We start from the raw sequence: 27,058 nt of genomic DNA, 5'->3' as shown, positions 1-27,058 counted from the left end.
GACAGGGCTCCCAAGTCCCTTTGCGCCTCTGATTTATGAATTTACTCCCCATTTAGAAAATAGATTTTTTACTTCAAAATGTGACCTCTCGTCAAGACAGATGGACGACATGGAAGTAAAAACTTTTGAGTGTTTCTCGGAACAGTGAACCAATAAACCAATATCAATTGGCTTCCTCTTTTCTGATGTTACTATCGATTTTGAAGATGTTTAAAATTTTTGCCATTGCATATTCATTATCACTATTATGGCTATCAGTAAAGACTCAAAAAATAATTTGCACTGTCCTGCCGAATTTCAGATCTTCTATGTTTTTTCCCCTTAATCATTTATCATCAGCTTACCATCTACAGAAAGTAGACTGTGACTTCAATGTCTCAACAACTCCAAAATCCTCTCTTAGCCTTTTGTATTCCAGTCGGAGTTGTCTCAATGCTCTCATCATTAGTTCAGAAAGGAGGGAATGTTAAAATGGGGCCCCTTTTCAGTATTTTAAAGAGAAGACTAGCTATCTCTGATATCTATTATAACAATTATCCCTTACTCAGCATACAATTATCAATTATCCCTTACTCAGCATACTGAAAAGTAAATCACTTGCTCATTATCACAATCTTGTTAGCGAGAGATTGCCTGTGAAAATTAGCCACTCTGTTTTACAGTATTTCAGAAATACTTTGGTTGTAAAAGGTTAAGCCAACAGTGGTCATTAATGGCACAGTAAAAGTAGAGTCATAGAAAAGTATAGCGCAGAGGCAGGCCCTTCAGCCCATCTAGTTCATGCTGAAACCAATTAAACTGCCTACTTCCAACCACCTGCACCAGAACCATAGCCTTCCTTATCTCTACTATCCATGTACCTATCTCAAAACCTCTCTCAAATGTTGAAGTCAAGTTCAGATAGACCACTTTAGCTGGCACCTCATTCCACTCTCTCATGACCCTCTGAGTGAGGGAGTTTCCCCTCACGTTCCCCTTAAACTTCTCACCTTTCACCCCAAAGCCATGACCTCTGTTTGTAGTCCCACCCAACCTCAGTACAAAAAGCCTGTTTGCATTCACTCTGTGTTTACCCCCGCATAATTTTGTACACTTGATGCTGATATTTAGAACCATAGACAGTGCAGAACAGAAACAGGCCCTTCTTTGGCCCACAATGTTGTGCTGAACCAGATAAAAGTAAATCAAAAACACCCAAACACTAATCCCTCCTACCTGCACCATGTCCATATCCCTCCATCTTCCTCATATCCTTGTGCCTATCTAAACGTCCCTTAAAAGCCTCTAATGTATTTGCCTCTACCACCGTAACAGACCGTGCTTTTCAGGCATCCACCACTCTCTGAGAAAAAAACTTACCTCTCATATTCCTTTTGAACCTACCCCTTCTCACCCTCAATCCTTGCCCTCTGGTATTAGACATTTCAACCCTGGGAAACAGATACTCCCTGTCTACTCTGTCAATGCCTCTCATAATCTTCTAAATCTCTCTCAGATCTCCCCTCAGCCTCCTCTTTCTTCTTTCAACATGGGATCGTCAATGGAGAGAATTTACTGAATGATGTCCTCTAACTTAAGGCAACAGATTTCTTCTTTAAACATTTGATATCTGCTGTTTATTCTAAATGTGGAAAAAGCTTTGGAATCCAGTTTTATGAAGGATGGCGTGGGGTAAAGATTGAAGCTTTTAAAGTGATGGGGTACAGGAAGGAGCCACATTCTGACCTCTATCTCGCGTTTCACTACATATCATTTCAGTATAGGAACGGTGTATTCAGTCCAAATGGCTTTTGCTAGAGATTATGTCCCCTATAGATTTCTTCCCACCCTGCTTCATCTCAGCCTATTGTTTTGTTTTGTAACTCCAAAACATAAAACTAACTGAAAGGAACCATGGAGCTGGGAATGTTTGCCTTAATTTCATTTTTACTTTAAGCATATGATGAGGTAGCGTGATGACGTATGCCATTCACATAGTTTTATATGTAACACGTAATGAATTATGCAAACAACAAAGAATGCTTAATCAAACAATATATTTACAATATTATTCAAATATTGCTGAAATATTAAATACACAACACCTTTCACTATATTTCTCCCCAGTAAGGGCAGCTGCAGTACTTAACCAAACTATTCCATGTGGAAACAAGTTCAAACCATTCCCTCACTAAAGAATTTGAAGGTATTTAAAGGCGTTAACAACTACATTTTGTAGAAACATCTTTTTTTGATCAGCACATTGGAGCTAGTCATCTGAATAAAGGCATTGATAGATACTTTGTTGTTCTTTTACATGCCTTGTGGCACATCGAGCAGCAGCCTTCCCGTTTCTTTAGCATTTTTATCTGTTTTTTTACGAGGCCAAGTTGCTAGCTCGACACTCAGCCTAGCATGGATGGAAAGCGTGCAAGGAGCTGGCCAGATTTGAACCCAGGACCACTCGCCTCGAAGTCTGGTGCAGATACCATTACACCACCGGCTGGCAATTGATAAATATAGTGGATGCTTAAAGCTTGTATAAGCCCCTGAGGAGCATTAGCTGTAGCATCCTGCCAGCCAGATTGTGAACCCTTATCCCTTCTCTCTGATGTCATTACACTCAGTGTTGGAGGATAAGCTGCACTTCTCACTTTTGCCCAGATACAACACCTCTCACTCTATTGTTTTGGAAAGGAAATGTGTTCGCAGACTCAGATCGAGTTCTGTCATGAGTTCTGGACACAGAAACTGGTTACAAGGAAAACCTTTTATTTCTTTGCAATCATTCCACTCGGAAATGAAGATGAACACAGATGACAACAAGTCTGTGCTGTCCTCAGCAACTTAGATCGTCATATTTGGGGCAAAATGGTAAATATCACACTTTGGATACAACTTATACTGTTGCAAAACACAAATACCCTATTTAAATCTGGTCATGCCATGGAAGTACTGCTTGAGAACTAAGTGTTTTATTTTCAGCGTACACAGAGAAAATAGGTCACATGAAGTAATGTGATATACTGCACATGCAATTAAATGGATCATTTATGGTCCAGTTAATGAACATCTGTACATCCTGGCAGAATTAACATAATTGGCCAGGCATAAGTATTTCAGTGGGGAATCTGGGATATATTTCCCGAGTAAGCTGATTTGACAAAATAGAATCAGAATCAGGTTTAAAATCACCAACACATATTGTGAAATTTGTTAACTTTGTGGCAGCAGTACAATACTATATATATATATATATAAAAACATACTTATTAAGTAATAAGTATATATATTTTTTAAATAGTTAAATAAGTTGTACATAAAAGTAGGAAATAAATAAGTATTAAGGCAGTGTTTGTTGTAGCGTGGATGAAATCACCAGAGAGACAGATCACTGGTAGATACAAAGCAGCTTCTTTATTCAACACAACAAGTTACAGCAGGCATCATACGGACGGAGATGCTTTCGGTAGAAAGGTCTGCTAGCCCAATGTGGGCTTGATATTTATCTGCTAAACACGAAGGCAATCGCTATTTAAAAAGTTACAGACAATGCATAGACAAAGCTTCCTTTTGGAGCTACATACAAAACATCACACCTCCTAAACTTCATCTTTTCCTTCCGATGCCAACATGTCTGAGTTGGTATCCACAGCCTTTAGGAATGCAAGTTAAATCCACAGTACATTTATTTGGCATTTTACGAGCTAACATAGAAGACAATTAAGATTTATAAAGTATAGATAATACTGTCTTCGAAACTACAGCATCTGGTCAAACTACGGCGCCAGAAACATCTGGTATTCACACCTTTTTGGGAAGCACATTGTTGTGGACTCAATCCACAGTACTTTGTCAAATAGAAGTCCGGTGGCCAAAATCACTTAAGTGTAAACAAATCATCTACCCAAAAAAAGTCACTCTAACAGTATATATAAATAAACATACTTCTTAAGTAATAAGTATATATATATATATATTTTTTTTTAGTTAAATAAGTTGTACATAAAAATAGGAAATAAAAAAGTATTGAGGCAGTGTTCATGGTTTCAATGTCCATTCAGTAATCCCATAGAAGAGGGGAAGAAGCTGTTGCTGAATCACTGAGTGTGTGCCTTCAGGCTTCTGTACCTGCTTCCTGATGGTAACAATGAAAAGAGGGCATGTACTGGGTGGTGGGGGTCCTTAACGATGGACGCCACCTTCCTAAGGCACCACTTCTTTAAGATTTCTTGGATACTACGGAGGCTAGTGACCATGATGGAGCTGAATAATTTTACAACTCTCTGCAGCTTACTTCAATCCTGTGCAGTGTGCCCCCACTGCCCTGTACCAGACAGTGATGCAGCCAGTTAGAATGCTCACCACGGTGTATCTGTAGACATTTATGAGTGTTTTTGGTGACATACTAAATCTCCTCAAACTCTTCATAAAATATAACCACTCTCTTGTCTTCTTTATAGCTGCATCAATATGTTGGATTCAGGTTAAGTTCTCCAAGATGTTGACAACCAGGACTTAGAATTTTCCACTCTCTCCACTGCTGATCCCTTACGAGGACTGGTATGCTTTGAGCTGTGCCTGGCCACACAATCATGGGTGTAGAGAGAGTAGAGCAATAGACTAAACACACATCCCTGAGGTGCGCCAGTGTTGATTGTCAGCAAGGTGGAATTTTATTGTGGTCTTCCAGTTAGGACTACAAGGATCCAGGTGCAGAGGCCCAGGTCCTGGAGCTTTTCAAAAGTTCAAAGGTACAAAGGTTCACTTACGAGCAAAGTATGTATGCAGTATATAACTCTGAGATTCATCTTCTCCAGATAGCCACAAAACAAAGAAAAACCATGGAAGTTGTTCAAGAAAAACATCAAACCCACTCCCCTACACAAAAAATGAACAAACGGCAGGGGGAGGGGAGGGGGGAACATTCCCCCCACTCCCTCCCCCTCCCCTCCCTCCCCCAAACGGCAACAAGTACATAAATCCCCAATCCCCTCACCCCCCACAAAAAAAATCTGAACAAATGTGCCGTATGGCATCAAGAAAGAATGGACGAAAACACAGAATATAAAAACCATAAAGCTAAAAGAGTCTAATCCATAAATCGCAGAACTTCAGTAACATCCTCCAACAGCATTGAGAGAGGGAGATGCCACTTGAACTCAGAGGCCTTCCCTCCAGCAACAGTGAGCAACTGGCCGCCACACAACCTCCTTCTCCGGCAGCAGTGAGAGATCCATCACAGCAGCGAAAAAGAGGCAGGTAGTTGGCGTTGAACCCTCGCTCACCGTCCGCATTAGCCTCAATCTTCCTCGACACTTTTATGGGCGATTAATGGATGCTTAGATTGGTGAAATGGAGCTGATGATGAGTTCGCATCCCATCTCTACGCTTCCTCACCTCGAGGCTGCTCGTGCTCCCAGTCGCTTCCTGGAATCTTCTTGGAGACAGCAAAGCGCCAGGTCACTCAGTCAATCTTCAAACTGTAAATCGTAGGTTCTAACAGTTCCGGGAACACATTTAAGATAAAAAGCATCCTGACATAAGTATTTGTATTGTCCAGGTGATCCAAGGTCTTGTGGAGAGCCGGTGAGATCACAGCAACCCAAGACCTATTGTAGCAATAGGCAAATTGCAGTGGGTCCAGGCCCTTGCTTAGGCAGGACATGATTCTAGCCATAACTACCTCTCAAAGCACTTCATCATTGTGGATTGGAGTTCTACTGGACGTTAGTCATTAAGGCCGCTCACCTTGCTCTTCTTGGCCACTGTACAAAGCGGAAGGGTACTTCCAACCGTAGGAATGAGCGATTGAAAATGTCTTTGAACATCCCCGCCAAATGGTTGGCACAGCTTTTCAGAGCCTTACCAAGTACTCCATCAGGGCCTGTAGCCTTACAAGGATTCACCCTCTTGAAAGGCAGCCTGACATCAACCTTCGAGACAGAGATCACAGGGTCACCGGGTGCTGCAGTGATCCTCAGAGCTGTTTCAGAATACTGATGTGCATCCGATGTTGCCTCCAACCTCACTCGGAATTATTCCTTAGCTCTTGAAGTAGCCCTCTGCAAACCATACCTGATTTTCTTGCACAGGTCAGGACCACTGGATTTGAATGCCACAGATCTAGCCCCCAGCGCCCTGGTTCATCCACGGCTTTTTGTTTGGGTTTGTACAGTAGGCACACACTCATCTACATGGGTTTTAATGAAGTCAGTGACGGCTGTGGCATACTCACCCAGACTCAGAGATGACTGCCCGAATGTCGTCCTGTCTACCGATTCAAAGCAGACCTGTGCCTCCTTTGTCCATACCTTCTTGGTCCTCACTACTGGTGCTGCAGTCTTCAGTCTCTGCCTATCCTCAGGGAGTAGAAGTAGAGCCAAAATGTGGGTGTGGGACAGCACGGTCAGCACTCTTGTTAGCGGTGTAACAACGACTTGGCTCCTCCAGTACTACAAGTGGTTTGTTGGTGATAATTATTTAGAGATTTTTTCAAGCTGGCCTGGTTAAAATCCCCCAAAATGATGGGGAAGGCAACAGGATGTGCTGTTTATCGCCTGTTGAGCACATCACTCAGTTCGTCAAGAGTCTGCTTGACATTGTCCTGTGGTGGGATGTGCATTGCTACTAAGATAATCCCTGAAATCTCCCGCCACAGGTAAAATAGATGGCTCTTGATCACAAGGTGACCCAGATCTGGTGAACAGGACTGGAACAGAACTGCCACGTTTGTACACCACAAAGGCAATCTGATCCTTTGATGCCCAGTGGTATAGGGGAGAGGTACCAACTCCCACACTTTTGGGCATTGGTATCACCCAGAGCATTATGGGTGAGGTGGTCCTTCTTACTTTAGGAACAGATGTACAGGGAAGAGGGATATCAGACTATTGCAAATAGCAGCAAAGCATTTTCCCAATGCATTACATCTTCCTTTCCATGTTCATTGAAAATGCATTGCTTTAATCTCATACCTTCTCTAGAATTTCAAGTAACCAAAGCCAGCAACCTTTATTTGATAAAATAACCAGTAGAAAATGTGCACCTTTTCCTACATGATTCCACCTTCCACTTTGATGCAGAAATGCTCAAAGTGAATGCAAGCCAACCATTGGCTCCAAATAGCTGAACTCTATGGAGTCATTATGTGAATGTTCATCTCTCATACAATTTCTCCAAGGTATAACATGCAAGCCTGTATGAACTCTCACAAGTGGTCCTGGACCTGAAACGTTAGCTGTGTTTCACTTTCTACAGATGCTACCTGACCTGGGTGTTTCCTGCATCGTCTGTTTAGTGTTCAATAAGTGACGAGATGTGCTGCTCCTGCTCTCTACAATAGGGTTATGGGATAGACCGGAGAGGTGCCAGATTCTCCTTCTGGGTTTGTTATGGAAAAACTTATATCTGACTAGAACAGATATACATTTGTTACACCACATGTAGAGTACCCTGTATAGTTCTGTTCAATGTACTGTAGGACTGTGTGATTGCTTTTAGAGGGGGATGCAGAAGAAATTTTCAGCAATGATGCCAAGTATATATTTGGGGAACAAAGGTGGGCAAAGCTGCGATATTTTTGTTTGGAACTAAGGTGACTGACGGGAACACACACAAAATGCTGGAGGAACTCAACAGGCCAGGCAGCATCTATGGAAAAGAGTATAGTCAGATGCTTTGGGCCAAGATCCTTCATCAAGATTCCTGCTGAAAGGTCTTGGCCCGAAACGTCGACTGTACTCTTTTCCATAACAGTCTGGCCTGCCGAGTTCCTCCAGCGTTTTCTGTGTGCGTGTTGCTCAGATTTCCAGCATCTGCAGATTTTCTCTTGCTTGTGACTGAGAGGAGATTTAATTGAAATCTATAACTTTATGAGAAATCTGGACAAGGTAAGCAGCACAGATCTAATTCCTTTAGCAGGGAGGTCAGTAAATAGAAGGCATTGGTGTAGGTTAAATGGTAGGAATGAAAAGATGAAGAGAAAATATTCACTCAACGAGCTGTCAAGATCTGGAACTCTACACCTCGAAGAATGATGGAAACAGAAATGTTTTTAGAGAGAACGTGGATGAGTGGATCACCTGCAGGACAATGGACCAGGAGCTGGGAAGCAGGATTAACCTAAGGTCTAGTTTAGCTCTCCCACTTTCTCTTTTTCACCCCCTAGTTGTGATGAAGGGTTCCAGACCGGAAATATTGACACTGTTTTCTCTTTTCTCGGATTCTGCCCGACCTGCTGTGTGAATCCAGCATTTTCTATTTTACTTTCAGTTTTTACATACCGGGGACACAAATATCCTCCTCCTCAGCCATATACAGTATTTCTCAGGCATCCATGAACTAACATGTTATGGAAACTGATAGTTAGGATTCCTTCTATTGATTCCCCTCTTGTTCCCACACCTGTTAGTTTGTGTTTCCATGGAGTGGAGCCACCATCTGCTCTCTGGTCACTATTTTATTTGGTAAGTAGGTTAACTGATGATTATAAAAAATTCCTGTGGTTAAGCAGGGGTTAATTCGGCAGCTTATTGTGCAGCGTAGCTCATTGGGCTGTATCTCCAAATAAATAATAACTAGATTAGGCGAAACCTAGCAATTGTGATATGTATGTCATCAGCTCATAAGGTGGACAAGTAAATACTTGCTTTCTGGAGATTTATTACTGAAAAGATCAGTATGCTCCTTAAACTCCTATTTTCAATTTTCTTGCTTTAGGAAAGGCAGTAAAGGCAGTAAAAATGAAAACACATGTTTTATGTGTTCTTTCTACATCCTTCCTGCAGCACGTGCCCAAAGATGATGTTTTCAAGGAGGTGAAGTTCCAGTTGCTGGGGCCGTGGATCAAGTGGCTCCTCATCTTCGTCTTCCTCACCTCGTGACAACGCTACCTTGACAGCTGGTCCTCTGCTTGTTTCATCTTGATGGGCAAAGTGATTCTCATCTGATAATCAAATGGGACCTTTCACAGCAGAGGAGTAAAGGAATGATTGCATCACTACTTGGTTGCACAGAGTGAGGCCAGAGAAAGTTTATTTTCCAATGTGATGTGCACTAAGCTGCTGGTGGGAACGTGGCTGATGGCAACGTTGTTTATCTGATATGTCCACAGATCATCACTGTACAAGGGAGATGTCATTTTATAGGACCAGACTCCATCAGCCAGCATTAGGTTAGATGAGGTTAATCCCACTTCCAGGCTTCTCAAAGTGCATCCCACTCATGGATTGCAATGTGTGACTATTTCAGCTCTCATTCCCAGGTCAGTTTTTCCTTTCAGCTAAAGCCCACGTACGTAACAGGGGAGTATGTAATCCCTAAAGTTAAGAGCTAGTTCTAGGTGACCAAGATTGAATGTATCAAAGGAACATATAACAGATCACCGCAAAGAGCTCCTGATGCCCTACCACCAGTTGCACGCTGGGAAAGAATAGTCTTCTGCTGCTTGCCATTGAGAACGAGAGCTGATGTGTAGATGTGTGCTCGCTGGAATAAGCCTAAAGCAAGAAAACTGAAAATAGGAGTTTACAGAGCAAGGGTGTTTATTCAGTGCGTCAAAAATCCAACTTACACAAATTAGCGAAAATAGTGAAAAGGGAACTGCTGATGTTTACAGGAAGATATCTACCAGAAAACACAATTGTAGCTACATACTATTTTGTCCATGTGAACCCCTGGCAGCTCGATCTCGATCTCTCTCTCTGCCACCAAGAGCCATCCGCCACATTTTTTTCGGCACCAAGATATATCGTCTTTAATTACCCAAAAAGTTAACTCAAGACTACACATGAACATGATGCCTCCCATAATGTAGTTACAATCATACTACAAAATAAACAGAAGCATTTACCTAAAATATAGTATACAAACAATATATACACATTTACACATCCCCATTACCAAAGAGATTGAATATTCCGAAGTGTATGGGGAGGGGGAGCGAGTAACCATAAAGCCAACCCATTATAAGATTATACCCGGAGAAGACATTAAAGTGTGCACACTTAGTGCAACGACAGCAGAATAGCAAGGCAATGTGTGTGTGTGTGTGTGTGTGTGTGTGCATGGAGTGAGTTTACCAAGCACTCCCTGTCACATCCCCAAAATGCATCCTTTAGGAGATGAAGTCTCTCCCTTGCTCTTACAGCTGCAAAACACACCAGATAAACAACGTTGCCATCAGCCACGTTCCCACCAGCAGCTTAGTGCACATCCCATTGGAAAATAAACTTTCTCTGGCCTCACTCTGTGCAACCAAGTAGTGATGCAATCATTCCTTTACTCCTCTGCTGTGAAAGGTCCCATTTGATCATCAGATGAGAATCACTTTGCCCATCAAGATGAAACAAGCAGAGGACCAGCTGTCAAGGTAGCGTTGTCACGAGGTGAGGAAGACGAAGATGAGGAGCCACTTGATCCACGGCCCCAGCAACTGGAACTTCACCTCCTTGAAAACATCATCTTTGGGCACGTGCTGCAGGAAGGATGTAGAAAGAACACATAAAACATGTGTTTTCATTTTTACTGCCTTGATGTAGCCATGTATGGACTGATCGAAATGAAAGGCGTAGAAACATAGAAACATAGAAAACAGGTGCAGGAGTAGGCCATTCGGCCCTTCGAACCTGCACCGCCATTCAGTATGATCATGGCTGATCATCCAACTCAGAACCCTGTACCTGCCTTCTTTCCATACCCCCGATCCCTTTAGCCACAAGGGCCATACCTAATTCCCTCTTAAATATAGCCAATGAACTAGCTTCAACTGTTTCCTGTGGCAGAGAATTCCACAGATTCACCACTCTCTGTGTGAAGAAGTTTTTCTTCATCTCGGTCCTAAAAGGCTTCCCCTTTATCCTCAAACTATGACCCCTCGTTCTGGACTTCCCCAACATCGGGAACAATCTTCCTGCATCTAGCCTGTCCAATCCCTTTAGAATTTTATACGTTTCAATCAGATCCCCCCTCAATCTTCTAAATTACAGAGAGTATAAGCCTAGTCGATCCAGTCTTTCATCATATGAAAGTCCTGCCATCCCAGGAATCAATCTGGTGAACCTTCTTTGTACTCTCTCTATGGCAAGGATGTCTTTCCTCAGATTAGGGGACCAAAACTACACACAATACTCCAGGTGTGGTCTCACCAAGGCCTTGTACAACTGCAGTAGTACCTCCCTGCTCCTGTACTCGAATCCTCTTGCTATGAATGCCAGCATACCATTCGCCTTTTTCACTGCCTGCTGTACCTGCATGCCCACTTTCAATGACTGGTGTACAATGACACCCAGGTCTCATTTCACCTCCCCTTTTCCTAATCGGCCACCATTCAGATAATAATCTGTTTTCCTGTTCTTGCCACCAAAGTGGATAACCTCACATTTATCCACATTAAATTGCATCTGTCATGAATTTGCCCACTCACCTAACCTATTCAAGTCACCCTGCATCCTCTTAGCATCCTCCTCACAGCTAACACTGTCGCCCAGCTTCGTGTCATCTGCAAACTTGGAGATGCTGCATTTAATTCCTCGTCTAAGTCATTAATATATATTGTAAACAACTGGGGTCCCAGCACTAAGCCTTGCAGTACCCTACTAGTCACTGCCTGCCATTCTGAAAAGGTCCCGTTTATTCCCACTCTTTGCTTCCTGTCTGCTAACCAATTCTCTATCCACATCAATACCATATCCCCAATACCGTGTGCTTTAAGTTTGCACACTAACCTCCTCTGTGGGACCTTGTCAAAAGCCTTTTGAAAATCCAAATATACCACATCCACTGGTTCTCCCCTATCCACTCTACTAGTTGCATCCTCAAAAAATTCTATGAGATTCGTCAGACATGATTTTCCTTTCACAAATCCATGCTGACTTTGTCTGATGATTTCACCGCTTTCCAAATGTGCTGTTATCACATCTTTGATAACTGACTCTAGCATTTTCCCCATCACCGATGTCAGGCTTACTGGTCTATAACTCCCTGGTTTCTCTCTCTCTCCCTCCCTTTTTAAAAACCGGGGTTACATTAGCCACCCTCCAATCCTCAGGAACTAATCCAGAATCTAAAGAGTTTTGAAAGATTATCGCTAATGCATCCATTAATTCTTGGGCTACTTCCTTAAGCACTCTGGGATGCAGACCATCTGGCCCTGGGGATTTATCTGCCTTTAATCCCTTCAATTTACCTAACACCACTTCCCTACTAACATGTATTTCCCTCAGTTCCTCCATCTCACAAGACCCTCGGTCCCTTACTATTTCCGGAAGATTATTTACGTCCTCCTTAGTGAAGACAGAACCAAAGTAGTTATTCAATTGGTCTGCCATGTCCTTGTTCCCCATGATCAATTCACCTGTTTCTGACTGTAAGGGACCTACATTTATCTTAACCAATCTTTTTCTTTTCACATATCTATAAAAGCTTTTACAGTCAGTTTTTATGTTCCCTGCCAGTTTTCTCTCATAATCTTTTTTCCCCTTCCTAATTAAGCCCTTTGTCCTCCTCTGCTGGACTCTGAATTTCTCCCAGTCCTCAGGTGTGGCACTCTTTCTGCCTAATTTGTATGTTTCTTCTTTGGAATTAAAACAAAAGCTTAATACATGTAACAATAATAAACCAATTCAGTTCCGGTTCCTTTCTGCACAACCAATCTCAGAAGGGACTAATTTGTAGAGGCACTTTATCCTCTGCTAGATTGTGGGATTAGTATTTAGCTAGTGTGCTACAATCAATTACTTCCACCATTACAATGCCTCCTTTGGTCTGCAGCAGCATTCACCACTTCCCAGAGATCTTCACCTTCAACAGTTAACAGTTGCAAAAAATAGTTGACCCCACACTCAACTAATACCATATGACCATAAGACCACAAGATATAGGAGCAGAATTAGGTCACTTGGCCCGCCGAGTCTGCTCTGCCATTCAATCATGGGCTGATCCAATTCTTCCAGTCATCCCCACTCCCCTACCTTCACCCCATACCCTTTGATGCCCTGGCTAATCAAGAACCTATCTATCTCTGCCTTAAATATGCCCAATAACTTGGCCTCTACAGCCGCTCATGGCAACAAATTCCACAGATTTACCACCCTCTGACTAAAATAATTCCTCTGCATCTCAGTTCTAAATGGAGGTCCTTCAATCCTGAAGTCGTGCCCTCTTGTCCTTGAATCCCCTTCCATGGGAGATAACTTTGCCGTATCTAATCTGTTCAGGCCTTTTAACATTCAGAATGTTTCTATGAGATTCCCCCTTCATTCTCCTGAACTCCAGGGAATACAGCCCAAGAGCTGCCAGACGCTCCTCATATAGTAACCCTTTCATTCCTGGAATCATTGTCGTGAATCTTCTCTGAACCCTCTCCAATGTCAGTATATCCTTTCTAAAATAAGGAGTCCAAAACTGCACACAATACTTGAAGTGTGGTCTCACGAGTGCCTTATAGAGCCTCAACATCATATCCCTGCTCTTATATTCTATACCTCGAGAAATGAATGCCAACATTGCATTCACCTTCTGTACCACTGACTCAACCTGGAGGTTACCCTTTAGGATATCCTGCACAAGGACTCCCAAGTTCCTTTGCAACTCTGCATTTTGAATTCTCTCTCCATCTAAATAGTAGTCTGCCCATTTATTTCTTCCACCAAAGTGTGTGACTATACGCTTTCCAACATTGTATTTCATTTGCCACTTCTTTGTCCATTCCCCTAAACTATCTACGTCTCTCTGCAGACCCCCGTTTCCTGAACACTACCCACTCCTCCACTTACCTTTGTATCATCAGCAAATTTAGCCATAAATCCATTAATACTGTAGTCCAAATTATTGACATACATCATAAAAAGCAGCGGTCCTAACACCAACCCCTGTGGAACTCCACTGGTAATCGTTAATATTAACCGTTAATACATGTCAATATTACAGACCACCCAACAGTCTGTGGGACTTCAAGGAGCAAGTTTGTAGAGGGATTGTGGACTGTTGCAAGAAACGTAACGTTGTGATAGAAGGTGATTTTAATTTTCCACATATTGACTGGGACTCCCATATTGTAAAAGGGCTGGATGGGAAAGAGTTTGTCAGGTGTGTTGAGGAAAGTTTCCTTAATCAGTACATAGAAGTTACAACTAGAGAGAGTGCGATACTGGATCTCCTATGAGGGGATGAGATAGGGCAGGTGACAGAAGTTTGTGCAGGGATCAATGCTGGGTCCATTGTTGCTTGTCATCTATATCAAAATTCTGGATGGTAATGTGGGTTATCTGAATCACGAAATTTGCAGATGACAAGAGGATTGGGGGTGTAGTGGACAGTGACGAAGACTATCAAAGCTTGCAGCAGGATCTGGACCAGCTGGAGAAATGGGCTGAAAAATGGCCGATGGAATTTACCGAAGGAAAGTGTGAGGTGTTGCACTTTGGGAGGACAAATCATGGTAGGACTTGTATGATGAGCAGTAGGGCACTAAGGAGTGCAGTAGAACAGAGGGATTTGAGAATACTGATCCATAATTCCTTGGAAGTGGTGTCGCAGATAGATAGAGTTACATAGAAAGCTTTTGGCACATTAGCCTTCATAACCAATGAACTGAGTAAAGGAATTGGGATGTATAAGACGTTGCTAGGCCTAATATGGAGTATTGTGTGCAGGTTTGGTCACCTCCCACAGGAAAAGATATGAATAGAATTGAAAGAGGGCAGAGAAAATTTACAAGGATGCTGCTGAGATTTGAGGACCCAAGTTATAGGGAAAGGTTGAATTGGTTAGGACTTTATTCACCAGAACGTAGAAGATTGAGGGGAGATTTGTTAAAGGTATACAACATTATGGGGGCTATATATAGGCTAGATGCAAGCAGACTTTTTCCACTGTTGGGTGAGGCTACAACTAAAGGTCATGGTTAAGGGTGAAAGGAGAAAAGTGTAAGAGGAACATGAGAGGGAACTTCTTCATTCAGAAGGTAGTAAGAGAGTGGAATGAGCTGCCAGTGTATATGGTGTATGTAGTTTTGATTTCAACATTTAAGAGAAATTTGGTTAGGTACATGGACAGGATGGAGGGCTATGGTCCGAGACTAGGCAGATTAATGGATTAGCCAGGTCTCAATGGGCCAGATCGTGCTTCTGTGCTGTAGTGCTCAATAACTCTTCTATTGATACTCTCCAATATACGGCCTTCTTAAATGATTACGTGGAACGGTCTCAGAGGCAGTGTGAAAGTGTGGACGTGGGGCAACTGATGGGATGAGTGTCAAAGCATACTGCTGAGTCGTTCTGTGAGTGGGCCAGAGCACTGATACAGTGCCTGTAATTGTGTGTGTTGAATCATGATTGGGCTATGCATGGCTAGCAGTCTAGGAGAGGAAGGGGGAATAGAGGGAAATAGGGGTAAAGAGAGAGCGAGAGAGGAAGAAGGGAGTGAGAGGAGAGGTGAAAGAGAAAAGTGAGAGAAAGTGAGGAGGAGTGGTGGAAGAGAAAGGGAGAGGTAAAGAAGGAGGGAGGGTAATAAGACTTTTTGAAAATAAAAGTTGTGACACTAAAAACTACAGCAGAATCTAGCAATCTAAAGGTTGTAGTGAGAATCTCACCACTTTTTGAGGTATTCTCAGCCCGCTCTGGTCTTTGCAGTAGGCCATTGCCTTTTATATCTCCTCCATCCCATCCTCTGTAGATGTGGACTCTCAAACATCTATGGTGTGTCCTACAATTGGTGTGTGACTCTCAGCTTGACCCAGTTTGTTAGCCATTCAGTGCATGCCCAGGGAACAATCCCCGAGACCTCAGGTGGCAGCAGGATCAAGATGACACCGACATATAACGCTCCTTTGGTCGACATCTTCTAGATAGATCATGAAACCATATATTTCTCTTCTTTTATGTCTTTTGTGTTTGTTTTTTGTCTTGGATGTGATTCTGGAGCTGCAGGAGGCTGTAATTTGCTGTTTGGAGATGGTTTGGATGTTCCAGCACTCTGCAGTCTCTGAGAGGATTCTAGGAGACAGAGGCAGCGTGTGCCAACCTCGTAGCGGGCAGACGGTGGGATGGGGCGCAAGCCGATGTTTGACTCCATTCCGCCAATTAAAGTTTCCACTGGGCGGCAATTAAATTGATGAGGGGATCAAAGCATTGAGGTAAATGCAGAGGGTGAGGGCCAGCTGCCAGTTTTTCGATCGCTGAGGATCGCACTGCTACACCACCGGAGAGCCCGTTGTTGTTCCCAGAGAATGTTGCGCAGGTTTTCTGCATTTTGGCCGTGGACTTGGACTACAGACTTTTGTCCAGCCTTTAATTTTTTTATATTCTGTGTTTTTTGCCTGATCTTTCTCATTCTTTTTATGTGCAGGGAGGGGGATTTGGGGATTGACATGCCTGGTCCATTGTTGTTCATTTTTTTTGTGCGGAAGGGGGGATTTGGAGGTTGTTGATCTTTCCGCCTTTCTTTTCTTCCTTGGTTTCATGGCTATCCGGAGAAGAAGAATTTCAGATTTGTATTCCGTGATAATAGATGAACCTTTGACCCTCTGAAGTCTTAGCACAAAGAAAGATGTAGAATACAGGCTGGATGAGTGAGGGGAGAAACACAGAAAGGAAAAAACACAGAGAGAGCAATAGACAAAGTAGAGCACGTGGTGAAAAAGTGACAGACAGGGAGATGTACAAAAGTGGGAAGAGAGGCTCACAGAGGATAGCAGGGAGAGGGATATTGTAAAAGGAGTATTCTGAAACAGAGTGGTGACCTGTTTTATTTCAAATCAGAGTGGTGTCACACAAGGGAGACCATCACAGCTGATTTTTTTAAACAATACTTTGCACATCACAATCTTTTTATAGCTTTTTAAAGCAGCATTGGAGAGACATGGCATGTCACTTTAACAACGGCATAGGTGAATTTCTAACCCCTCGTCACTCACAAAGTAGAATGTGATGGCCGTGGCTTGGGGCAGCTCTGAAATGGGATCGGCTTTTACTCAAGGTCAAATTTCAGATTCCAGTCATAAGATTAAATAACAGGTGCTTGTTTACAGACAGGGACAGGGACAGCATCTGTCTGCAACTCTATCTACTTACCTGTCTAATGTATCTGTCATATATTCTTCAGCATTTGCAATGGACTGCACCTTGCTTGGCTGTCAGGAGCTGTTACTTTGTTTGGGAGAAGTCATGTTGTATATCCAGATTTCTCAAAAAAACAGGATTATGTCAGCAGATTCTTGAAGTGTTTCAGGGGTGGGGCAACCGAGGAGGTTTCCCTATAAAAGGGAACTTCGCTGGTGAGTTCTCACTAAGCGAAAAGGAAAAAGACGAAGATTCAAACAGTAACGTAAGTGAAACATTTGGTGTATTACTGCTGTGGAAGGAATAGAAAGTTTCTAGAATATAACTGGTAATGTGCAGTGATTTGAAAGGAAATTGTTCATTTGATCTGTTTCACTTTGTGTATATGTGACTTACCCTGCAAGTTATGGTTTCTGTACATGCTGAACTGTGACCGTACTGTCTGATCTGGTGAGGGCCGTATCTCTATTCTGAGAGTGTGCAATTATCTAGGCTACTGTGAGTGTGGCATTGACCACACTGAATGTGACGCAGTCCATCCCCTCTGAGTGTGACACACTGTTCACGATGAGTATGACACACTAGTCACGATGAGTGTGACACACCAGTCACGATTAGTGTGATGCAGTCCTTTCCCTCTGAGTGTGACACACTGTTCACGATGAGTGTGATACAATCCTTTCCCTCTGAGTGTGACACACTGTTCATGATGAGTGTGATACAGTCATTTTCTTCTGAGTGTGATACAGTCCTTTCCCTCTGAGTGTGACACACTGTTCACGATGAGAGTGATACAGTCCATTCCCTTCTGAGTGTGACACACTGTTCACGATGAGTGATACAGTCCATTTCCCTCAGAGTGTGACACACTGTTCACAATGTGTGTAATATAGTCTGTTCCTTGTGAGTATGACACACACTCCCTATTTTGATGCTGTTACCAGTGTGACAGATAATTTCTTGTGAACTTGACTCCTAGCTCCATTCCGTTAGTGAGATCATGAGACACGATATTCTAATCCCCCTGTTGCTTCCAATTCAGATCTCTGTTTGGAGTAATCTCCCAGCTCTGCCTGTCGGGAGCACAAAACTCCTGACAGTGGAGCAGGTGACGGTCTAAACTCCGTACACGGGCTGCACCCTCTCTCACCTTTGAACGGTCATTTTCAATGTTTTCTCAGCTGAGGAAAGAGTGATTAGTCCCTGTGCCTGACCTCCGCAGACTTTGCCTGTACATTGCTGACTGGCAATAATGTTTGCACTGAAACCATTGACCACTGGTGGTCATGGGGCCAAACAGTATTGAAACAAGCCCTCAGTCCACTGACTCCATGCCAACTTCAGAACACCCATCTACACTTTATTCTCTCTTTGTTCTCTTCTTTGTTCTAATTCCGATCATGGTCTACTAACCTGCCAACATGGGAAGAAAGAGATGGTTGTGGAGAAAACCCATTCGGTCCCAGAGGAAACCTAGTCAGAGGTCAAGGACAAACCCTTGGTCACTGGAGCTCTAATGCAGTAACTCTGCTGGTTGCGCCAATGCGATGTCAAGGAACAGAACAAAACAACATACAGAAAGGTCACAGGATCTTAAACAATGACACTAAATTACTCCTCACACTAAAGAAGGGTCTGAGGTATAGGGAGAAGTTGGTCTTATTGGATCTTTACTCCTTGGAGCTTGGGAAAATGAGGGGTGACCTCATAGAAATTTATAAAATCATCAGAGTTATGGATACGGTGGACAGTCATAAACTTTTCCTTTGGGTTGGGGAGTCCAAAATTAGATACGAATGAGACAAGACCAATTTAAAACAGACCTGAGGGGTAACTTCCTTAAACAGAGGATGGTGACTACATGGAATGAGCTGCCAGAGAATGGTGGTTGAGGTGAGTAGAACTGCACCTTTTAAGAGGCATTTGGATACGTACATGAGGGAGTGTGTTTGGGACAAACATAGATAACTGGGACTAGCAGGGAGGACCTTGAGGTCAGCATAGACCATTCGGGCCAAAGGGCCTATTTCTGTGCTGTACCACTCTAAGAGTTTGGCATTGATCCAAGCTGGATGTAAAGAGGCACAGGGACTTTTCCTCAGGCTCCAGGGTGCAGGTCACAGTAGTGAACTGGAGAGAGATCTTAGTAAATTGATGCAGAAAGTGTGACAGTGAGGCCTGCGTGCTGCAGTAAGTGAGATGTGGCTTTTCCCCATCTAGAGACCGATCACTGTGAGCTCACGTATTGAGGAAAAATGAGGTTCCTGTTCCTCACCCTCGTCCTGATCGCAGCCTGCTTCTATTGCAGCACAGCCCAAGGTGAGTGAGCACACACATGCTGACAGCTATTTGACGACTAATTTCCTGTTCAATAGAAAATCAAGGGGTCAGTTTTCACAATGGGAACAATTAAGCGTACTCGCGAGGCTGAGGTTTTCCATCTGAGCTGGTGAAATGGACAAGTTCGCTGAACATCGTGCCTTTAGAAGTCTGGCAATAATGGAGTAGATCTTTGCTGCTCCTGGGCACCCTGAGTTTGCTTCAAGTAGAAGATCTCCAAGAACAGTCCTTGACAAAGGCAAAGTTTGATTTCAGGGTTGAAGGTGGCCTTAAGAGCAGGACAACAAAGAACTGACAGAAACCAAAGTATCTCTTCAAGTACAACCTAACTGAAACAGAAAAGATCACACGTCTGATCAGGCGGGAAATGGATAGATAGATAGATAGATAGACACTTTATTGATCCCAAAGGAAATTATAGTGTCACAGTAGCATTACAAGTGCACAGATATACAAATATACAAATATTAGAAGGGAAGTAAGAAAGAATAAAAAAAAAGTTACTTCAAACAGTCTAATGGGGGGGGGGGGGAGGGGGAGGTCATCACTTCCCCGGCTATAGATTGACTCATTATAGAGCCTAATGGCCGAAGGTAAGAATGACCTCACTTAGTGCTCTTTGGAGCAGTGCCGTTGTCTTAGTCTATTCCTAAAAGTACTCCTCTGTTCAGCCGAGGTGGCATGCAGAGGGTGAAAAACATTGTCCAGAATTCCCAGGATTTTCCGTAAGGTCCTTTGTTCTATCACAGCCTCCAGCGACTCCAGTTTGACCCCTATAACAGAGCCAGCCTCTCTAATCAGTTTATTGAGCCTGTTGGCATCACCCGTGTGATGCCATTGCCCCCAGCACACCACCGCATAGAAGATTGTACTGGCGACAGCAGCCAGGTAGAAGGTATGAAAGAGAGGCTTGCATATTCCAAAGGACCTCAGTCTCCTCAGGAAGTTGAGGTGACTCTGGCCCTTCTTGTACACAGCCTCTGTGTTGGTGCTCCACTCAAATCTGTTGTCCAGGTGTACCCCCAGGTAATTGTAACATTGAGCAGTGCAGGCTTAGTCTTCATAAAGTCCATCACCATCTCCTTTGGCTTACTGAAGTGGACGAAATATGGAGCTGTGGACAAAAGTTGGAAGCATATTAAACACATTCACGTCAGTGCCGCCCTGCTGTATCACTGATGTAAATAGAGATCGGCGGTTCATTCTGATAAATGATGCTCTCGTTTAACCTGATCACGGTTTTCGTCTCTCAAAACAGCAAACTCATTTGAAGACTGCTGTTTGAAATACACGAAAGTGAAAAACCCCAGGAGGGTTCAGAAGCACATCATTAGTTACCAGATACAGAGCACCGGTGGAGGTTGCAACTTAGCTGCAGTGATGTAAGTAGATGATTTATTACGATAATGAATTTGCCCTACAAGCTGCCAATGGAACTGTTCCCGCTGTCTTTACATTCCGACTGGGACGGTTCCCACACCATGCAGTTACACCAAGACAGTTCTTGCTACATGAGCGCTTTCAACTGCATCGTACCCCACTAAAGGTTAGAGATTAGCTTTATCTGTCACGTGTACGTTGAAACGTAGAGTGAAATGTGCCGCTGGAGTGAACAACCAGCACAGTCCGAGTATTGTGCGGCGGCAGCCCAAGTGTTGCCGTGTTTGCTGAGCCGAGTTATTGCCCAGACACGCTAACCCTATTGGAATCTGAGAGGGAAGCAGACCGCCCAGAGGACAGACATCAGCGGGAATTGTACCTGTGTCGCGGACTCTGTTAAAGTGATTGCGCTGGCTGCTACATCCCTGTTTTGCCCATTCCCGCACTCTTACAGCAATATGGTTCCGCACTCCCCTTGCTTGCCTAAGTGCACAGAGAATACGGAACTTACTCACTTACAGGAGGATTGTGCACACCTACACAAGTCTACTTCCCTCCTTCTTACACACACACACACACACACACACCATCATAGTTCACACTGCCTTTTCGTTCTCTACGGGGTCCCGCTCATCGCCTGCACACCTACTCCAAGTTAGGGCCCATTTCTTGCGCTAGTATAATCCCCGCTGCCAACCTGCTTGTACTAGGATGGAGCCCACTTATATTAGGAGATTTGATCCTCGAGGCAAATTTATACCAGGATAGTACTTATTGGCAATGTGTGTAATCCCAGATATATCCACTCCCAGCAGACTGCCCCACTTGCTGGCATACTTGTAGCAGGACATGCCTAGTACCAGTACACTTACACCATACATAGTGCCCACTATTTGCACACTTACAGGAGTGCATGATAGTCCTGCACTCGTTGCAGACTTACACTATGACAGTGATCCCTACTAACATATTTATGGCAGGAAAGCATTTACTCCTGCACTCTTAAACTAGGGTAGTGTCCACTGCCACCAGTTATATACTGGGATAGTGCACTCTGCTGGCACATTTATCCTTTCCCTGTACACTTACACCAAGATAGCTCTGTACATGTTGCAGACCAACACTGGGTCAACGTCCCATATCCTGCACAGTAGCACAGCTAAAATAGCTGCTCTCTCACAGACCCAGCAACCTGAGTTCAATCCCGACTTCTGGTGGTGTCTGTGTGGAGTTTGCACCTTCTCCCTGCGACCAAAAGATGCGTTAAGGTTGCCCTTTGCAAATGGCCCTGAAGGTGCAGTGAACGGTAGAATCTGAGAGCAGGGGGTGGCAATGTGAGATGCATACAATAGGGCTACAGTAGGATTAGTGTAAATATGGGGCTCAGTGGTTGGTGTGGACTCAGTGGTGTGCAGAACTTGTTCCTGTGCTGTTTCTATAACTCTCCGCGGTTCCATGACTGGCTATGGAAACTTAGTGATAGAGTCTGGCTCTCAGTTCTGTGTTCCAGTCTGTTGCTGCTCAATCGTGATTCTAGGCTTCTCCATTTCTGCAGCCTCAAGCTGAGGAACATGAGAATCTGTGTTAACCCCACAGACCGGTGGGTCAGAAATTACGTCAACTTAACTCAAAGGAAGTCAGTTAAGAGGAGGTGCAAGCAACATCCCAAATCCTGCAAAAGCTGGCACAAAGTAAGTGACAAACTACTTGGACCTGTGTTAAACCATCTCAAACTCGCTGATTATTTGAATTTAGGTTTGGATTTATTTAAATCTTACATTCATCCCACAAAGTGAGGGAGTAAAAATCTTTGCGCTATGACTCCGTTGCAATGTACAGACATGTGAATTTATAAATCTAATGGCCTGTAGAAAGAAGCTGTCCCATAGCCCTAACTTTAATGCTGCGGTACCATTTGCCAGACGGAAGTAGCTGGAACAGTTTATGGTTGGGGTGACTGGTGTCCCTGATGATCTTCCAGGCTTTCTTTACGCACCTGCTGCTGTAAATGTCCTCAATGGAGGGAAGTTCACATCCACAGATGCGCTGGGCTGTCCGTGCCACTCTCTGCGGTGCCCAGCGATCAAGGTTGGTGCAGTTCCTATACCAGGTGGTGATACAGCCAGTCAGGATACTCTCAACGGTGCCCCTGTAGAAGGTCCTGCCTTATTTTAGTCCAAGCCTTGTTTTACTCTCTGTACCCTGAGTAGTTTCATCCAACTCTCTCACTGCCTGACTCTGTAACCGTTTTAAGTGGAGCCCAGGAGGTGCCACGTGGATTGGCAGTTGACCTGTAGATTCAGAACATGTTGCCTTAGACAGAGTAAATTCCAGGAATCCAATAGAGTAGATAACCAGAAAAAAAGATCCAAGGAGCTTCTGCTAGCTATTCAGATAATAATGACTGTGGGAATGGAATCAATGTAAAGCCTGGATGGTTTTGTGGAGCATCAGGAAGTCCAGCTAATGCAGAGAATGTGGTCAGCCTGATATCCTTCATCTATGCCACCCAGGGCATATCTAAGATATCAAACAGCCACGGCATGGGAGAGCTGAGAGAGCTGGGGGAGGGGTGCCATTCTAAACACACGTCTACGTCTCTGGAACAGAGGCAGCTATTCCCCATCCAGTCCCCTCGGCAGTTTGCTGATAACCCGATGAACCACTTGAACTTCCTTCCTGTGGAAAGTGCGAGCCTATAAAATCCAAACGGTATCCTTCAATGCCTCTCAGAGCTGATATCAGGAACGTGGGAACACCTTGGTGTTTGGGTCTCCCCTGTACAGGGTCTCCTTACACCCCTGGTCTGGTGAGGAATGGGAATCGCCTGCTTTACATCTGTGCTGTGAAATCTGCAATGTAAGTGCGCCTTTCTGCCCATCTATGGGCCAAAAGGTAGACTTTGTTCCACCTGGTGAATGTCCCTGAACCTCCTGTTGTCACAGCAGGACACAGTAAAGACACAAGAGAATATGGAGATTTTGGAATCTGGAGGAATGAACAATCTGCTAACAGCAGCAAGGAATGTGTACTGCTCATGATTTCCAGCATCTGCAGGATCTCTTGTGTCTGTGACAAAGAATAGACTGAGGAGAGGTTGGGGCAGTGGATTTTCTGCCCTGGTATCTCATTAACATGATAACCTAATCTTCTCATTAACTCCAGCAACACACACAGGCAATGCTGGAGGAACTCAGCAGTCCAGGCAGCATCTATGGAGAAGAGTATGGTCAACGTTTTGGGCCGGGACCCTTCATCAGGACTGGAAAAGATGATGAGGAGTCAGAGTAAGGTGGTGGGGGAAGGGGAGGGATGCTGCTGGAGATGGTGGAAGTTACGGAGAACTATGTGCTGGACACGGAGGCTAGTGGGGTGGTAGGTGAGCAGAATCCCACCACCAAGCACAAATTTCAAGGGATGCCTCGACTTTCTGCTTTCCGCAGGGATTTCTCCCTATGTGACTCACTTTCCCTTTAGTCCCTCCCCACTGATCTCCCTCCTAGCCCCTAAAGCTTCTCCCTCACTACCATTCAGGCCCCAAACAGTCCTTCCAAGTGAGGTGATACTTCACCTGTAAGTCTGTTGGGGTCATCTACTGTATCCGGTGCTCCTGGTGTGGCCTCTTGTATATCGGTGAGACCCGACGCAGATTGGGAGACTGCTTCGCCGAACACCTATGCTCCATCTACCAAAAAAAGCTGGATCTCCCAGTGGCCATTTTAATTCTACTTCCCATTCCCATTCCAACATATCCACTCAGGTCCTCCTCTATTCCAGAACGAGGGGTCACAGATTGAGGATAAAGGGGAAGCCTTTTAGGACCGAGATGAGGAAAAACATCTTCACACAGAGAGTGATGAATCTGTGGAATTCTCTGCCACAGGAAACAGTTGAGGCCAGTTCATTGGCTATATTTAAGAGGGAGTTAGATATGGCCCTTGTGGCTAAAGGGATCGGGGGTATGGAGGGAAGGCAGGTATAGGGTTCTGAGTTGGATGATCAGCCATGATCATACTGGATGGCGGTGCAGGCTCGAAGGGCCGAATGGCCTGCTCCTGCACCTATTTTCTATGTTTCTATGTTTCTATTGTCGCGATGAGGCCACACTCAGGTTGGAGGAGCAACACTTTTTATTCCATCTGGGTAGTCTCCAACCTGATGGCATGAACATCAATTTCTCAAACTTCTGGTAATGTCCCCCTACCCTCTCCTTCACTGTTCCCCATCCCCTTTACCCTCTCTCACATTATCTCCTTGCCTGCCCATCGCCTCCCTCTAGTGCTCTTCTCCCTTTTCTTTCTTCCATGGCATCCTGTCCTCTCCTATCAGATCAGATTCCCCCTTCTCCAGCCCTGTATCTCTTTCACCAATCAACTTCCCAGCTCTTCACTTCACCCCTCCCCCCCCAACCCTGGTTCCACCTTTCACCTCCCCTCCCCCCACCACCTTACTCTGACTCCTCATCTTTTTTCCAGTCCTGATGAGGGGTCTCGGCCCAAAACGTCGACTGTTTACTCTTTTCCGTAGATGCTGCCTGACCTGCTGAGTTCCTCCAGCATCTTGTGTGTGTTGCTCTGGATTTCCAGCACCTGCAGAATCTCTTGCTTCTCATTAACTCTCTCCATTTAGCTCCCTGAACGTGAATTGATAATCCATTACAATTAAATGCAACGGAATGAGTGTCTTTGCTGTGTATAAATCCAGCCTGACTTGGCCTTCAGTGTGCGGTGACCCTAACATTCAAATCCTTGCCCCCGTAAGGGATTTGTTGTAGGTGCAATCTGGTTTCTTATTCCTGATAACTAGCAGAAAGATTTTGATAGGTTTATCACTGTCACATGCATCAAGATACAGTGAAGAGTTCTGTGTAATATACATACCTTCCATAATTACATCAAAGTAGTTCAAAAAATCCGAAGGGAGAATATAGTCAAGAGGAAATCTGCAGATGCTGGATGCATGTGTTGCAGTTACAGAGAAGTTCAGTGCAGTAAACAAATAAAGTTCACTGTAAAGTGAAAACCATCAGCCACTTCAAATGATTAAATTCAGCTTGTCTCTGGAAATGCTGATGTTCCTTTCTCCCACTGCGCAATGATGGTACAGTACTACAATGCGTCTGAAAGTCAACTCGCTGTTTATCTTTCAGGAGTAGCAGGGAGGATGAAAGCTGACCCATGACTCTCTCCGTTGGAGGCCTTTCCTTCCCAGCGACACACCTTGGAATAAATAATCCAAAAACACATCTTATAATGCTGTACAGAGAGCAGTCAACGTTTAGCCAAACTCAAAAACATAACCAGGAGATGCCTGACAGGAGATGACAATGGACGAGAGGCAAAGTCACTATCAGACATACCATTGTCAGTGAATTACTCATACTCCTTGATCGTCACTGTTTAATCAGCAAAGCTGTCATTATAGCAAACTGCAGACAGTTTCATTGCCACTTCTTGGAGATAACTTGTTATTTTGTGCATAGCCTTTTCTTACTTTAGTGACCGGTTTATCTTTCTATAATTTACTCCATTTAAGTTACCAGTTCAATACTTCTGGATTGAGGGAAACCAGTGGCATACCTGAGGGTGTTGCAGAATATTGGGAGAGGAGTTGCTCAGACTTCTGCAGGTTTCCATGGGCTACAGTGTGGGCCTCAGCCCAGCCCTATCTACAGGCAGCAAGTATTGTCCTGAACATTTGGTGTTGATTGATTTCGATAGCTTGATATAGTTTTGTACAGAAGTAGGCCCGATTAAGTGCACTCTGTGGTTTGTTTCAATCATTCAATAAATATTCATTGATCCAACCAAGCTCTCTCCAGTGTTTCATTTCATCACTGATCATTCCAGCCTAGACTGTGAATGAATGTTGACAATCCAAGGAAATTACAAAATCAAAAATGATCCACCTGTACAAAAATCAGGGAGCTTCCATATTCTTGTCAACTAGACCTAGGGTGATGGGATAGTGTCATAGGACAGAAATGGGCCATCCAGTCTATCTGACTGTGCAGACTGTGATGCCTGTCTGTGCCAATCCCAAATTCTCAATTTAGATCCGAGCTCCTCTACTCCATTTCTATCCAAACATCTGTCCAAATGTCTTTTAAATATTGTAATTGAACTTGCCTTTACCACTTCATCTTGCAGTTCAATCCATATAACCATCGTTCTTTGTATGAAAGACACCCTCCAGCCCTTTCAGAATATGGTAGGTTTCAATGAGTTACCAACCACTGAGGTCAGGCTAACAAACCTATAATTTCCTGCCTTTTCTCTCCCTCCCTTTTTAAATAGCAG

The 27,058-nt window shown here is 44.0% G+C and overlaps 1 protein-coding gene across 1 annotated transcript; it reads left to right on the top strand.

Moving 5' to 3' along the window:
* The first annotated feature begins 19,263 nt into the window (after positions 1–19,263).
* On the top strand, positions 19,264–26,502 carry LOC140188220 (C-C motif chemokine 20-like). Its single transcript, XM_072244281.1, has 4 exons — positions 19,264–19,358; positions 20,638–20,761; positions 22,315–22,450; positions 25,909–26,502. The coding sequence occupies exons 1-4, from the start codon at positions 19,295–19,297 to the stop codon at positions 25,912–25,914; spliced, it is 330 nt and encodes a 109-aa protein (XP_072100382.1). The 5' UTR covers positions 19,264–19,294; the 3' UTR covers positions 25,915–26,502.
* The last annotated feature ends 556 nt before the right edge of the window (positions 26,503–27,058 follow it).

Source organism: Mobula birostris, chromosome 26 (genome assembly GCF_030028105.1).
Source record: "Mobula birostris isolate sMobBir1 chromosome 26, sMobBir1.hap1, whole genome shotgun sequence".
NCBI classification, from domain to species: Eukaryota; Metazoa; Chordata; class Chondrichthyes; order Myliobatiformes; family Myliobatidae; genus Mobula; species Mobula birostris.
This window is presented reverse-complemented; position numbering and strand designations above follow the sequence as displayed.

Coding starts and splice junctions, on each gene's coding strand:
- LOC140188220 (XM_072244281.1), top strand. CDS start 19,295: ATGAGGTTCCTGTTCCTCACCCTCGTCCTGATCGCAGCCTGCTTCTAT. Junction 19,359..20,637: donor CTATTGCAGCACAGCCCAAG/GTGAGTGAGCAC, acceptor CTCTCAAAACAG/CAAACTCATTTGAAGACTGC. Junction 20,762..22,314: donor TGCAACTTAGCTGCAGTGAT/GTAAGTAGATGA, acceptor CCATTTCTGCAG/CCTCAAGCTGAGGAACATGA.